This window comes from Saccoglossus kowalevskii, unplaced genomic scaffold (assembly GCF_978046115.1).
Source record: "Saccoglossus kowalevskii unplaced genomic scaffold, keSacKowa6.1 SCAFFOLD_278, whole genome shotgun sequence".
NCBI lineage: Eukaryota > Metazoa > Hemichordata > Enteropneusta > Harrimaniidae > Saccoglossus > Saccoglossus kowalevskii.
The window spans coordinates 42879-59000 of record NW_028188730.1 but is presented as its reverse complement, the minus strand read 5'-3'; the positions used below and the strand labels follow the sequence as shown (position 1 = coordinate 59000).

The 16122-nt window shown below is 35.0% G+C and overlaps 1 protein-coding gene across 1 annotated transcript; it reads left to right on the top strand.

The window, feature by feature from the left end:
• The first annotated feature begins 1914 nt into the window (after positions 1-1914).
• Positions 1915-6621, top strand: LOC146725360 (zinc transporter ZIP12-like). The gene is made up of 4 exons (XM_085496390.1): positions 1915-1921; positions 2695-2844; positions 3019-3206; positions 4112-6621. Exons 1-4 carry the CDS (start codon positions 1915-1917, stop codon positions 4247-4249), a joined length of 483 nt encoding a protein of 160 aa, XP_085352516.1. The 3' UTR covers positions 4250-6621.
• The last annotated feature ends 9501 nt before the right edge of the window (positions 6622-16122 follow it).

Below are 16122 nucleotides of genomic sequence, written 5' to 3'. Positions count from 1 at the left end.
ACAGTAGACACAGCATTCTGATTGGTTAATAACAGACTTGACCTGTTTGGTTACACAGTAGACACAGCATTCTGATTGGTTAATAACAGACTTGACCTGTTTGGTCACACAGTAGACACAGCATTCTGATTGGTTAATAACAGACTTGACCTGTTTGGTCACACAGTAGACACAGCATTCTGATTGGTTAATAACAGACTTGACCTGTTTGGTCACACAGTAGACACAGCATTCTGATTGGTTAATAACAGACTTGACCTGTTTGGTCACACAGTAGACACAGCATTCTGATTGGTTAATAACAGACTTGACCTGTTTGGTCACACAGTAGACACAGCATTCTGATTGGTTAATAACAGACTTGACCTGTTTGGTCACACAGTAGACACAGCATTCTGATTGGTTAATAACAGACTTGACCTGTTTGGTTACACAGTAGACACAGCATTCTGATTGGTTAATAACAGACTTGACCTGTTTGGTCACACAGTAGACACAGCATTCTGATTGGTTAATAACAGACTTGACCTGTTTGGTCACACAGTAGACACAGCATTCTGATTGGTTAATAACAGACTTGACCTGTTTGGTCACACAGTAGACACAGCATTCTGATTGGTTAATAACAGACTTGACCTGTTTGGTCACACAGTAGACACAGCATTCTGATTGGTTAATAACAGACTTGACCTGTTTGGTTACACAGTAGACACAGCATTCTGATTGGTTAATAACAGACTTGACCTGTTTGGTCACACAGTAGACACAGCATTCTGATTGGTTAATAACAGACTTGACCTGTTTGGTCACACAGTAGACACAGCATTCTGATTGGTTAATAACAGACTTGACCTGTTTGGTCACACAGTAGACACAGCATTCTGATTGGTTAATAACAGACTTGACCTGTTTGGTCACACAGTAGACACAGCATTCTGATTGGTTAATAACAGACTTGACCTGTTTGGTCACACAGTAGACACAGCATTCTGATTGGTTAATAACAGACTTGACCTGTTTGGTCACACAGTAGACACAGCATTCTGATTGGTTAATAACAGACTTGACCTGTTTGGTCACACAGTAGACACAGCATTCTGATTGGTTAATAACAGACTTGACCTGTTTGGTCACACAGTAGACACAGCATTCTGATTGGTTAATAACAGACTTGACCTGTTTGGTCACACAGTAGACACAGCATTCTGATTGGTTAATAACAGACTTGACCTGTTTGGTCACACAGTAGACACAGCATTCTGATTGGTTAATAACAGACTTGACCTGTTTGGTCACACAGTAGACACAGCATTCTGATTGGTTAATAACAGACTTGACCTGTTTGGTCACACAGTAGACACAGCATTCTGATTGGTTAATAACAGACTTGACCTGTTTGGTCACACAGTAGACACAGCATTCTGATTGGTTAATAACAGACTTGACCTGTTTGGTCACACAGTAGACACAGCATTCTGATTGGTTAATAACAGACTTGACCTGTTTGGTCACACAGTAGACACAGCATTCTGATTGGTTAATAACAGACTTGACCTGTTTGGTCACACAGTAGACACAGCATTCTGATTGGTTAATAACAGACTTGACCTGTTTGGTCACACAGTAGACACAGCATTCTGATTGGTTAATAACAGACTTGACCTGTTTGGTCACACAGTAGACACAGCATTCTGATTGGTTAATAACAGACTTGACCTGTTTGGTCACACCATGCAGATATACATTCAGGTGTAAATTGCTTTGCATTCAAAGTTTGTGTCCAATCAAAAACATTTAACAAAGAAAATAATTATAAAAACTCTTGACTGTTTTTTTTGTTTATTTATAATATATTTTTTCCACACAATATTAACATAATAATTTACAGAAACAAAAACTGAAAACAAAACAAGAATGAGATGTGGGCTATTGTGGTGTTTTCTATTTTGTACAATTCAATGCCAGCTGTCATGTTTTATTTGTGCTATTTCAATAATGAAAAAAATAATTTACAATTTCAAAATAACATTTTTAACCAGTTCGCTTCTGATTGTTTCTCACAGACCCCATTAATTTTTACACCATTAATGCTTTTGCCATAAAAATAATATTGTAATAAAATGTGCGAATTGTGTTTTGCAAATCTTTCAATTACTTCTGTTTCGTCATTGTAGTAATTTACTGGGTTTTAATTTTGTTTATTTCGCTGACTTGAAAATGCACTAAATTAAAACCCACTGAATATGCCTGAAACGGTAAATCAGCAAGAATTAAACCCAGTGAAAATTAGTCATTTTACAGTAATCAATGAAAATCAGTGACAATTTTATTTTCCGAAAAGATGTACCGGTAATATTTACTAGTCAGCCATTTTGAAATGACAAACCCTGATAATATTTTGATTCTTATAGATTTTTCTGACCGCCAAATTAATTTTTTATTTATTTCACTGATGGACGTATATCCTTTTCACTAATTCCCTCTTTTCATCACAAATTCACAAAATAGTCCCGTTTATAATCAATACTATCGTTCAGTAGACAAATATAGCCAAATATTTAAACTGAAAATTGACTCCAGAAATATTAAAGAATTTAGGAAAAAATACAGACAAATTTGGGTGAGAAAGTCTTGTGGTGAAAAAATTAAACTAAATATCTATTTCTTTATTTATAATTAATTCTTTTGTTTTAGTATCTTCTGTTATATTCGTGGTGGTGATTGGCGATATCTTACATAATATCAGTGATGGACTTGCGATCGGTGCCGCCTTCTCTGCTGGTGTATTTGTCGGTATTTCCACATCTATAGCCGTGTTCTGCCATGAATTACCTCATGAATTAGGTGAGTCAGGTTCTAATTGGTTTATAATGTTTGTTTTATTTGATTGTACATTTATTCAGGTGTGATTAATGAGGTCAATGTTCATTTCAGGTGTTCAACTTGTGTGATTAATAAGGTTAATGTTAATCTCAGGTGCTCAACTTGTGTGATTAATAAGGTTAATGTTAATTTCAGGTGATTTTGCTATCCTGATGAATGGTGGACTCAGTTACAAAATGGCTTTGTTGTTTAACTCGCTTTCTGCAATGTGTGCGTTTATTGGTTTGTATATTGGTCTATCAATCGGAGCCGATGAATCCGCAAGACAATGGATATTTGCGATAACAGCCGGAATCTTTCTTTACATAGCCCTAGTAGATCTGGTAAGTGAAATTACTTACAGAGGTCACAAAGTTCGTTGACCTGTTCCCTTTAATTTTTTTGAATCTTGAAAATACTGAGAAAATTTGCCCATATCTCCTTGAAATGTTTTTTCTGCATACAAAAGTTGGAAAGTTTCTCAAAAGACAAAATTTCACTGAGAAACTGCAATTGAATCTGAGAAAATTGAGGCTTAGAGGGAACACTGTCAGTACTAGTCAGTAATATTTCCTGTAATGTTCACTTGTTTCTCTCACTAAATTAAAGCATAGACAGTATAGTATAGTATACGTGCAACTGTGGCAAACATCAAACGTCGAATGACTGGAATATATACGCAAATTGGGCTGGAATATTCTAATGAGCAAATAAACAATGACATTATATTTTCAGTGCAATCTTTAAATTGCGTTGTCATGGCTTTCATATCAAACTATAGGGAATCTCTCTCCATAAATCTGTCATTTTTTTCCAGAAATTTGTTTATGTTTACATGATGTACAATTTCATTTTTTTTTTTTTTAATTTTCAATAACACTACATTCGTGTTTTTTTTTGCTAACTTTTCAAATGAGATCTATTGTTATTTTACATGTTCACTAGATTCAATTTAGGGGATTTTAGAAATCAATTACTGGTACTGTATACTGTCAAATATTTTATCGTTGCTTGGAATGTTTCAGTGAAAATAAAATCCAGCAAATATACTTGTTTTCCTATTTTTTTTACATTCAACTCGTCAAAAATAAATTCCATACAAAACACGCAAAAAGTCTTTCATTGAAAATAAATTCAAGCTAAAATAAAGTATTTTATAGTAATACTTCAATATTTGGCACATTTGTATCCTTGTTAGTTTCAACAGGGACTATGTCATTAATCATGACTTGTTTAATTTTATTTTCAGATGCCAGAGATATCACATTATCAAAGTGACAAACCAGTTCTTACATTCATTTTACAAAATATGGGAATCATTCTCGGCATTGTTATCATGGTTCTTATTGCGTACTACGAAGAAGATTTAATTATATCTGGCAATTGAATAGCTTGATGTACAAATCAATTGAAGTCACTAAATCAAGATTTTGATAATTGCTTGATGTCACCAAATCATGATTTGGATGAATTGCTTGCTGTCACCAAATCATAATTGGACAATAGCTTGATGTCACCAAATCATGATTTGGATAATTGCTTGATGTCACCTAAAGGGCGATGGTTGTTGCGCCGCGTCGTGTTCGATACTGGACTCATAGCAACGTATTCAACGCGTGTAAAATACATTGTTTATTTACATGAAATTCGAGCACGCGCTACACGACAACCACCGCGCTTTAATCTTGATTTGGATAATTACATGATGTCACTACTAAAGATGGTGCTCAATGTATTGTCTTTCCATTTCAAACAGTTGCAGTTATATGGAGTGTTACTGTGTGCTGGGAGGAGTAACAATGTGGTCATATACGCATTAGTAGAGGGCGCCCTATTTAAATTCAGATTGTGTCTTTATGCTATTTTTACCGAGTGTAACAAAGCATAACAAACTTAATACATATGCACATTAACTCAGTAGAGGGCGCCCTATTTTGCATCAGTTTGAGGCTTTATGGTATTTTACCGTGAGTAACAGAAACTTAATATACAGATTACCTCAGTAGAGGGCGCCCTACCTTGTATCAGAGTGAGGCTTTATGGTATTTTTACCAAGTGTAACAGAAACATAGTATACAGATTAACTTAGTAGAGGGCGCCCTACCTTGTATCTGAGATAGGCTTTATGGTATTTTACCGAGAGTAACAAACTTAATATACAGATTAACTTAGTAGAGGGCGCCCTACCTTGTATCAGAGAGAGGCTTTATGGTATTTTACCGAGAGTAACATAAACTTAATATACAGATTAACTCAGTAGAGGGCGTCCTACCTTGTATCTGAGATTGGCTTTATGGTATTTTACCAAGAGTAACAAACTTAATATACAGATTAACTTAGTAGATGGCGCCCTACCTTGTATCAGAGAGAGACTTTATGGTATTTTACCAAGAGTAACAGAAACTTAATATACAGATTAACTTAGTAGAGGGCACTCTATCTTGTTTTAATAAAAGGCTTTATGGTATTGTTACGAAGCGATACAAACTTAATAAATATATATATACACATTAACTCAGTAGAGGGCGCCCTCTCTTGTATCAGAGTGAGGCTTTATGGTATTTTTACTGAGTAACAAACTTAGTACACGACACCCTATCTTATTTTAGTAAGAGGCTTTAAATTAACAGAAACTTAATACATTGTATAGAGATTAAGTCAGTAGAGGGCACCTTATGTATTGGAGTGAGAGGCTTTATGGTATTTTTACCGTGTAACAGTAACTTAATATACATGACGTGCTAGAGGGCGTCATGGTTTGTATCAGAGTGAGGCTTTATGGTATTTTAACAGAAACTTAATGTACACATTAACTCAGTAGAGGGCGCCCTATCTTGTTTTAATAAGAGGCTTTATGGTATTGTTACAAAATGATACAAACTTAATATATAGATATATACACATTAACTCAGTAGAGGGCGCCCTATCTTGTTTTAATAAGAGGCTTTATGGTATTGTTACGAAATGATACAAACTTAATAAATATATATATATATACACACATTAACCCAGTAGAGGGCGCCCTATCTTGTATCAGAGTGAGGCTTTATGGTATTTTTACGAAGTGTAACAAACTTAATATATAGATACATTAACTCAGTAGAGAGCGCTCTATCCTGTATCGAAGAGAGGCTTAATGTTATTTTTTTTTTAATTTTATATAGAGCTGGATTTAAAGTTAAAACATGGTCACAGGCTAATATTTGTATATATTGGTAACATATATACGTATTGTTTATGGTTTTATCATATTTCTTGTACTTATCGACACAGCAAATCCATTAATTTATTTGTATAAATGTAATCCAACCAGCCAATCAGTGAGCACATCACAAAATGGCATAATTTGAATGTTATTCCATCTGCCAATAGAAACGTCTCGTTTGTTTGAATTGTGAAAATTATAAAAAATAAAGGAAATGGATTTGTTACGCTAGGAGTAAAAGACAATTTGTGATAGCGAGTTTCAATGCGTCCTTGTGGTGCTTTGCTCAAAGTTCACCTTTTCGCCACCAAAATTTCTGGCCAATATTTTCTTATATTTCTTGAAATGAACCATAATTTTGAGTAATTTTCAGTTTTCACTCACAAAATTTGGCTATTTGTGTCCCAATCTTCTGAAAGAAAATGAAACTATATATACAGGACTTTTTTGGGGAACTGGTGATGACAAGGTTAAAGCTGTGTCGTGTATTTTATTTCTAAGTAGTGGATTTTTTTTTATGTTGCTTGGTTTTATCAATAAAAAGACTAATTCTATGTCTTTATTGTAAAATTCTTTATAGATGGTAGTCATAAAACCTATAGTGATGTATACCATGTATATTGTTTTTGACGGTTGCCATGCGATGTTATTTGCATAAATTTTGAACACGTCACACACCAACCAATGTTGTTTAATTTGTGGGTGACAAATACTGTACAAGTCTTTTAATCCTCGCAAACAAGTGTCTACTCATAAGCCTTTACGATATTTGGTGTGCATTGTTACAGTAATCACCCCAATAAATAATTTTCTGTTCAACAGCGAGATATCGCAAGTTGCATGAAGGATGCACGCTGAGCGTCTGCCGCAAAATTTGACTTTGAACTTCATTATTTCGTAGCTCACATTGAAAGGCTCATCTTTGACAGGAGAATATTGCTGTTGAATACACAGACTTCAAATGTGTACAACACATTAAGCATGGAAATATTCCCCAAATACTTTCACGTTTATCACCACTATGACCTTTTTTACCTTAGATTTCATGCACATTGCGGGATCTCGCACTGAATGGACTATTCCCCGACATATGCAGGTGAAGACCCCTTCTCTTTAATTCTCACATACTAGTCAAATTTATAAATATCAAACCCTTTGTAGGAGTAAAAATGCAAGTGGCTTGAACAGACTCGTGTACATGTTGAGTAATTTCTACAAATTCTTATTTGCTGGCACTGATTTTATTAAGGCTTAGTGGCTTTAGACGCCAAAATCATTCTCATAACAAACTAGCTGGGCTTTGAATCACAAAACCAGTATGTTCATACTACTGTAAAAGACTTAATTTTCACTGAAAAGACTATGGGCGTTTTGTATGGAATTTATTTTCACTGATTTTTGGCAATTACAATTTGGAAATTAAAGCCGCAAGCGGCGTCACCGGGGCCCAAGCTGACAAGATTCTGTTTCATAATTAATGTGGTCACATGTTAGACAATCAGGTAGCTTGAATTATCAGTAACATGAGGTCAAAATGAAGTTGGTACCATGTATTTACCTGGTTTGGTTATCGAAATATGGTTTTCAGGATATATAATGAGCCATGTTCTTAATAATGAGATTACATAATCATATATAGCCATTTCTAATGTCAGTTACATCTTTCATTCAATGTCTTCATAATGACACTTGTTACACGTCCTGCTCTGCGACAGTGTTTTAGATATGACTGCTTTGCATATTAATGAGTTCACATGACATATATGGTCATCTGTTATTTTTAATCAAATCTCTTGTTCACTGTTGTCATAATAACACAGGATTCATCTTCCTAACTGCAACAGTGTTTAAGATATAATGGTTATGCATATTAATGAGTTCACATGACCATATATGGTCATCTGTTATTTTAATCAAATTTCTTGTTCACTGTTATGATAACACAGGAATCATCTTTCTAACTACAACAGTGTTTAAAATATAATGGTTATGCATATTAATGAGTTCACATGACCATATATGGTAATCTGTTATTTTAATGAAATCAATTGTTTAATGTTGTCATAATAACACAGGTTTCATCTTCCTAACTCCAACAGTGCTTGAGATATATCAGTTATGTATATTAATGAGGTTAGAAGCCCCCACCCCTTAGGCGCCCAGCGACAAAACCCAGCCACGTGCCATTTGGTTGAAAGAATGCATCTCAAGAGTAGTATGCATATATACAATTTTATCCAAATCGGACCAATACAACACATGTAATTGCACAAGATTTGTTTTCATAAAATCCAAGATGGCGGCCAAACCATGTGACTGATCATAATAATATTATTTTTCTCATATAGAGCTAAGGCTAGGCATGGTAAATATAAAAACATCTAGTAGATTGGTTGAATCACCTCTGAGAAACAAATGCCCGAACTTTTGGACAATTTTGCATAAAATCCAAGATGGCGGCCAAACCATGTGACTGATCTGAAATCTTTTTTAGGTTTCTGAAAGAGATTGATATAGAGATGCCATACAGCAATATGGAAAATAATCTCTCAAGTGTGGCATGAGTAAAAAAACTACTTCCTGTTTAGAAGAAACCCGATATGGCGGCCAAACCATGTGACCAATCACAATAATTTTTTCAAACATAAATGGGATTCATATATAGAAGATAAATACTACATATGAGAGCATTCTGCTTAGTGGTTCTGAAGAAGAAGATTTTTAAGTGTTTTTTGCCGTTTTTAGGAAAAACAAAATGGCGGGAAAAGTCACATGACCGCTAAAGTTTTTATTGCTGATATCTATTACACATGAGTTGTACTATATGCCATAAAAAAATCTAGACGCCTAGACCCTCAGAAAGTGGTCAAACAGCCACTTTCGGTTTTATTTCAATCCAATATGGCTGCCAAACTAATTGACCAATCGAAATTCTGAAAGCATGTTGCACCAGTTCACATTAGGGACTATCAGTATAGAGCATTATCAGACCATTCCGTTCAGCGGTTTTCTCAAACGGCTTGACGAAAAAAGTTACGGAAGAAAGAAAGAAAGAAGAAAGAAGAATTAAAGCCGCAAGCGGCGTCACCGGGGCCCAAGCTGACAAGATTCTGTTTCATAATTAATGTGGTCACATGTTAGACAATCAGGTAGCTTGAATTATCAGTAACATGAGGTCAAAATGAAGTTGGTACCATGTATTTACCTGGTTTCGTTATCGAAATATGGTTTTCAGGATATATAATGAGCCATGTTCTTAATAATGAGATTACATAATCATATATAGCCATTTCTAATGTCAGTTACATCTTTCATTCAATGTCTTCATAATGACACTTGTTACATGTCCTGCTCTGCGACAGTGTTTTAGATATGACTGCTTTGCATATTAATGAGTTCACATGACCATATATGGTCATCTGTTATTTTTAATCAAATCTCTTGTTCACTGTTGTCATAATAACACAGGATTCATCTTCCTAACTGCAACAGTGTTTAAGATATAATGGTTATGCATATTAATGAGTTCACATGACCATATATGGTTATCTGTTATTTTAATCAAATCTCTTGTTCACTGTTGTCATAATAACACAGGATTCATCTTCCTAACTGCAACAGTGTTTAAGATATAATGGTTATGCATATTAATGAGTTCACATGACCATATATGGTCATCTGTTATTTTAATCAAATCTCTTGTTCACTGTTGTCATAATAACACAGGATTCATCTTCCTAACTGCGACAGTGTTTTAGATATGACTGCTATGCATATTAATTAGTTCACATGACCATATATGCTTATCTGTTATTTTAATCAAATCTCTTGTTCACTGTTGTCATAATGACACAGGATTTATCTTCCTAACTGCGACAGTGTTTAAGATATAATGGTTATGCGTATTAATGAGTTCACATGACCATATATGGTTATCTGTTATTTTAATCAAATCTCTTGTTCACTGTTGTCATAATGACACAGGATTCATCTTCCTAACTGCAACAGTGTTTGAGATATAACGATTACGCATATTAATGAGCTCACGTGACTATATATGGTCATCTGTTATTTTAATCAAATCTTTTGTTCAATGTTGTCATAATAACACAGGATTCCACTTCCTAACTGCAACAGTGTTTGAGATATGACAGTTATGCATATTAATGAGCTCACATGACCATATATGGTCATTTGTTATTTTAATCGAATCTCTTGTTCAAGGTTGTCATAATAACACAGGATTCATCATCCTAACTACAACAGTGCTTGAGTTATAACAGTTATGCATATTAATGAGGTTAGAAGTCCCCACCCCATGGGTGCCCAGCCACGTGGCCTAACAGTGTGCTATTGGGGCAAAATGATGCATCTGATGACACAAATGCACATACAAAATTTGAAAGAAATCAGACTAATACAAAACATGTAGTTGCATAATTTCTATTTTCACAAAATCCAAGATGGCGGCCAAACCACGTGACTGATCAAAATAATATTATTTTTCTCGTATGCAGCTAAGGCCAGGCATGGTAAATATAAAAACATCTAGTAGATTGGTTGAATCGTCTCTGAGAAACAAATACCCAAACTTTTGGTCAATTTTGCTTAAAATCCAAAATGGCGGCCAAACCATGTGACTGATCTGAATTTTTTTTTAGGTTTCTGAAAGGGCTTGATACACAGATGCCATGAAGCAAAATTGAAAATATTCCCTCAAGTGTTGCCAGAGTAAAAAACTACTTCCTGTTTAGAAGAAATCCAAAATGGTGGCCAAACCACGTGACCAATCGTAAACATTTTTTCAAACATAAATGGGATTCATATATAGAAGCTAAATACTACATATGAGAGTATTCTGCTTCGTGGTTCTGAAGAAGAAGATTTTCAAGTGTTTTTTGCCGTTTTTAGGAAAAACAAAATGGCGGGAAAAGTCACATGACCGCTAAAGTTTTTATTGCTGATATATATTAAACATGAGTTGTACTATATACCATAAAAAAATCTAGACGCCTAGACCCTCAGAAAGTGGTCAAACAGCCACTTCCGGTTTTATTTCATTTCAACATGGCTGCCAAACTAATTGACCAATCGAAATTCTGAAAGCATGTTGCACCAGTTCACATTAGGGACTATCAGTATAGAGCATTTTCAGACTATTCAGTTCAGCAGTTTTCTCAAACGGCTTGACGAAAGAAGTTGTGGAAGAAAGAAGAAGAAGAAGAAGAAGAAAGAAGAAGAAAAAACCGAACAATAAGAATAGGGGCCTCGCCCTTTGGGCTTGGGCCCCTAATTAAAGCCGCAAGCGGCGTCACCGGGGCCCAAGCTGACAAGATTCTGTTTCATAATTAATGTGGTCACATGTTAGACAATCAGGTAGCTTGAATTATCAGTAACATGAGGTCAAAATGAAGTTGGTACCATGTATTTACCTGGTTTTGGTTATCGAAATATGGTTTTCAGGATATACAATGAGCCATGTTCTTATGCACAATAATGAGATTACATAATCATATATAGCCATTTCTAATGTCAGTTACATCTTTCATTCAATGTCTTCATAATGACACTAGTTACATGTCCTGCTCCACGGCAGTGTTTCAGATATGACTGCTATGCATATTAATGAGTTCACATGACCATATATAGTCATCTGTTATTTTAATCAAATCTCTTGTTCACTGTTGTCATAATAACACAGGATTCATCTTCCTAACTGCAACAGTGTTTAAGATATAATGGTTATGCATATTAATAAGTTCGCATGACCATATATGGTCATCTGTTATTTTAATCAAATCTCTTGTTCACTGTTGTCATAATAACACAGAATTCATCTTCCTAATTACAACAGTGTTTGAGATATAACAGTTATGCATATTAATGAGGTTAGAAGCCCCCACCCCATGGGTGCCCAGCCACATGGCCTAGCAGTGTGCTATTGGGGCAAAATGATGCATCTGATGACACAAATGCACATACAGAATTTGAAAGAAATCAGACTAATACAAAACATGTAGTTGCATAATTTCTATTTTCACAAAATCCAAGATGGCGGCCAAACCATGTGACTGATCAAAATAATATTATTTTTCTCATATGGAGCTAAGGGCAGTCATAGTAAATATAAAAACATCTAGTAGATTGGTTGAATCGTCTCTGAGAAACAAATACCCAAACTTTTTGTCAATTTTGCTTAAAATCCAAAATGGCGGCCAAACCATGTGACTGATCTGAATTTTTTTTTAGATTTTTGAAAGGGTTTGATACGCTGATGCCATGAAGCAAAATTGAAAATAATCCCTCAAGTGTTGCCGGAGTAAAAAACTACTTCCTGTTTAGAAGAAATCCAAAATGGTGGCCAAACCACGTGACCAATCGTAATAATTTTATCAAACCTAAATGGGATTCGTATATAGAAGGTAAATACAACACATGAGAGGATTCTGCTTGGTTGTTCTGAAGAAGAAGATTTTTAAGTGTTTTTTGCCGTTTTTAGGAAAAACAAAATGGCGGGAAAAGTCACATGACCGCTAAAGTTTTTATTGCTGATATTTATTACACATGAGTTGTACTATATACCATAAAAAAATCTAGACGCCTAGACCCTCAGAAAGTGGTCAAACAGCCACTTCCGGTTTTATTTCAATCCAACATGGCTGCCAAACTAATTGACCAATCGAAATTCTGAAAGCAGGTTGCACCAGCTCACTATAGGGACTATCAGTATAGAACATTATCAGACCATTCCGTTCAGCGGTTTTCTCAAACGGCTTGACGAAAAAAGTTACGGAAGAAAGAAAGAAAGAAGAAAGAAGAAATTAAAGCCGCAAGCGGCGTCACCGGGGCCCAAGCTGACAAGATTCTGTTTCATAATTAATGAGATCACATGTTAGACAATCAGGTAGCTTGAATTATCAGTAACATGAGATCAAAATGAAATTGGTACCATGTATTTACCTGGTTTGGTTATCGAAATTTCGTTTTCAGGATATAAAATAAGCCATGTTTTTATGCACAATAATGAGATCACATAATCATATATAGCCATTTCTAATGTCAGTTACATCTTTCATTCAATGTCTTCATAATGACACTAGTTACATGTCCTGCTCTGCGACAGTGTTTTAGATATGACTGCTATGCATATTAATGAGTTCACATGACCATATACGGTCATCTGTTATTTTTATCAAATCTCTTGTTCACTGTTGTCATAATAACACAGGATTCATCTTCCTAACTACAACAGTGTTTAAAATATAATGGTTATGCATATTAATGAGTTCACATGACCATATATGGTCATCTGTTATTTTAATCAAATTTCTTGTTCACTGTTATGATAACACAGGAATCATCTTTCTAACTACAACAGTGTTTAAAATATAATGGTTATGCATATTAATAAGTTCACATGACCATATATGGTAATCTGTTATTTTAATGAAATCAATTGTTTAATGTTGTCATAATAACACAGGTTTCATCTTCCTAACTCCAACAGTGCTTGAGATATATCAGTTATGCATATTAATGAGGTTAGAAGCCCCCACCCCTTAGGTGCCCAGCGACAAAACCCAGCCACGTGCCATTCGGTTGAAAGAATGCATCTCAAGAGTAGTATGCACATATACAATTTTATCCAAATCGGACCAATACAACACATGTAATTGCACAAGATTTGTTTTCATAAAATCCAAGATGGCGGCCAAACCATGTGACTGATCATAATAATATTATTTTTCTCATATAGAGCTAAGGCTAGGCATGGTAAATATAAAAACATCTAGTAGATTGGTTGAATCACCTCTGAGAAACAAATGCCCGAACTTTTGGACAATTTTGCTTAAAATCCAAGATGGCGGCCAAACCATGTGACTGATCTGAAATCTTTTTTAGGTTTCTGAAAGAGATTGATATAGAGATGCCATACAGCAATATGGAAAATAATCTCTCAAGTGTGGCATGAGTAAAAAAACTACTTCCTGTTTAGAAGAAACCCGATATGGCGGCCAAACCATGTGACCAATCACAATATTTTTTTCAAACATAAATGGGATTCATATATAGAAGATAAATACTACATATGAGAGCATTCTGCTTAGTGGTTCTGAAGAAGAAGATTTTTAAGTGTTTTTTGCCGTTTTTAGGAAAAACAAAATGGCGGGAAAAGTCACATGATCGCTAAAGTTTTTATTGCTGATATCTATTACACATGAGTTGTACTATATGCCATAAAAAAATCTAGACGCCTAGACCCTCAGAAAGTGGTCAAACAGCCACTTCCGGTTTTATTTCAATCCAATATGGCTGCCAAACTAATTGACCAATCGAAATTCTGAAAGCATGTTGCACCAGTTCACATTAGGGACTATCAGTATAGAGCATTATCAGACCATTCCGTTCAGCGGTTTTCTCAAACGGCTTGACGAAAAAAGTTACGGAAGAAAGAAAGAAAGAAAGAAAGAAAAAACTGAACGATAATAATAGGGGCCTCGCCCTTTGGGCTTGGGCCCCTAATTAAAGCCGCAAGCGGCGTCACCGGGGCCCAAGCTGATAAGATTCTGTTTCATAATTAATGAGGTCACATGTTAGACAATCAGCTGCAGGTAGATTGTATTATCAGTAACATGAGGTCGAAATGAAGTTGGTACCATGTATTTACCTGGTTTGGTTATCGAAATATGGTTTTCAGGATATATAATGAGCCATGTTCTTATGCACAATAATGAGATTACATAATCATATATAGCCATTTCTAATGTCAGTTACATCTTTCATTCAATGTCTTCATAATGACACTACTTACATGTCCTGCTCTGCAATAGTGTTTCAGATATGACTGCTATGTATATTAATGAGTTCACATGACCATATATGGTCATCTGTTATTATAATCAAATCTCTTGTTCACTGTTGTCATAATAACACAGGATTCATCTTCCTAACTGCGTCAGTGTTTTAGATATGACTGCTATGCATATTAATGAGTTCACATGACCATATATGGTTATCTGTTATTTAATCAAATCTCTTGTTCACTGTTGTCATAATGACACAGGATTCATCTTCCTAACTGCGACAGTGTTTAAGATATAATGGTTATGCATATTAATGAGTTCACATGACCATATATGGTCATCTGTTATTATAATCAAATCTCTTGTTCACTGTTGTCATAATAACACAGGATTCATCTTCCTAACTGCGTCAGTGTTTTAGATATGACTGCTATGCATATCAATGAGTTCACATGACCATATATGGTTATCTGTTATTTAATCAAATCTCTTGTTCACTGTTGTCATAATGACACAGGATTCATCTTCCTAACTGCGACAGTGTTTAAGATATAACGATTACGCATATTAATGAGCTCACGTGACTATATATGGTCATCTGTTATTTTAATCAAATCTTTTGTTCAATGTTGTCATAATAACACAGGATTCCACTTCCTAACTGCAGCAGTGTTTGAGATATGACAGTTATGCATATTAATGAGCTCACATGACCATATATGGTCATTTGTTATTTTAATCGAATCTCTTGTTCAAGTTTGTCATAATAACACAGGATTCATCATCCTAACTACAACAGTGCTTGAGTTATAACAGTTATGCATATTAATGAGGTTAGAAGCCCCCACCCCATGGGTGCCCAGCCACGTGGCCTAACAGTGTGCTATTGGGGCAAAATGATGCATCTGATGACACAAATGCACATATAAAATTTGAAAGAAATCAGACTAATACAAAACATGTAGTTGCATAATTTCTATTTTCACAAAATCCAAGATGGCGGCCAAACCACGTGACTGATCAAAATAATATTATTTTTCTCGTATGCAGCTAAGGCCAGGCATGGTAAATATAAAAACATCTAGTAGATTGGTTGAATTGTCTCTGAGAAACAAATACCCAAACTTTTGGTCAATTTTGCTTAAAATCCAAAATGGCGGCCAAACCATGTGACTGATCTGAAATTTTTTTAGGTTTCTGAAAGGGCTTGATACACAGATGCCATGAAGCAAAATTGAAAATATTCCCTCA

Coding starts and splice junctions, on each gene's coding strand:
- LOC146725360 (XM_085496390.1), top strand. Junction 2,845..3,018: donor TGAATTACCTCATGAATTAG/GTGAGTCAGGTT, acceptor TGTTAATTTCAG/GTGATTTTGCTATCCTGATG. Junction 3,207..4,111: donor ACATAGCCCTAGTAGATCTG/GTAAGTGAAATT, acceptor TTTTATTTTCAG/ATGCCAGAGATATCACATTA.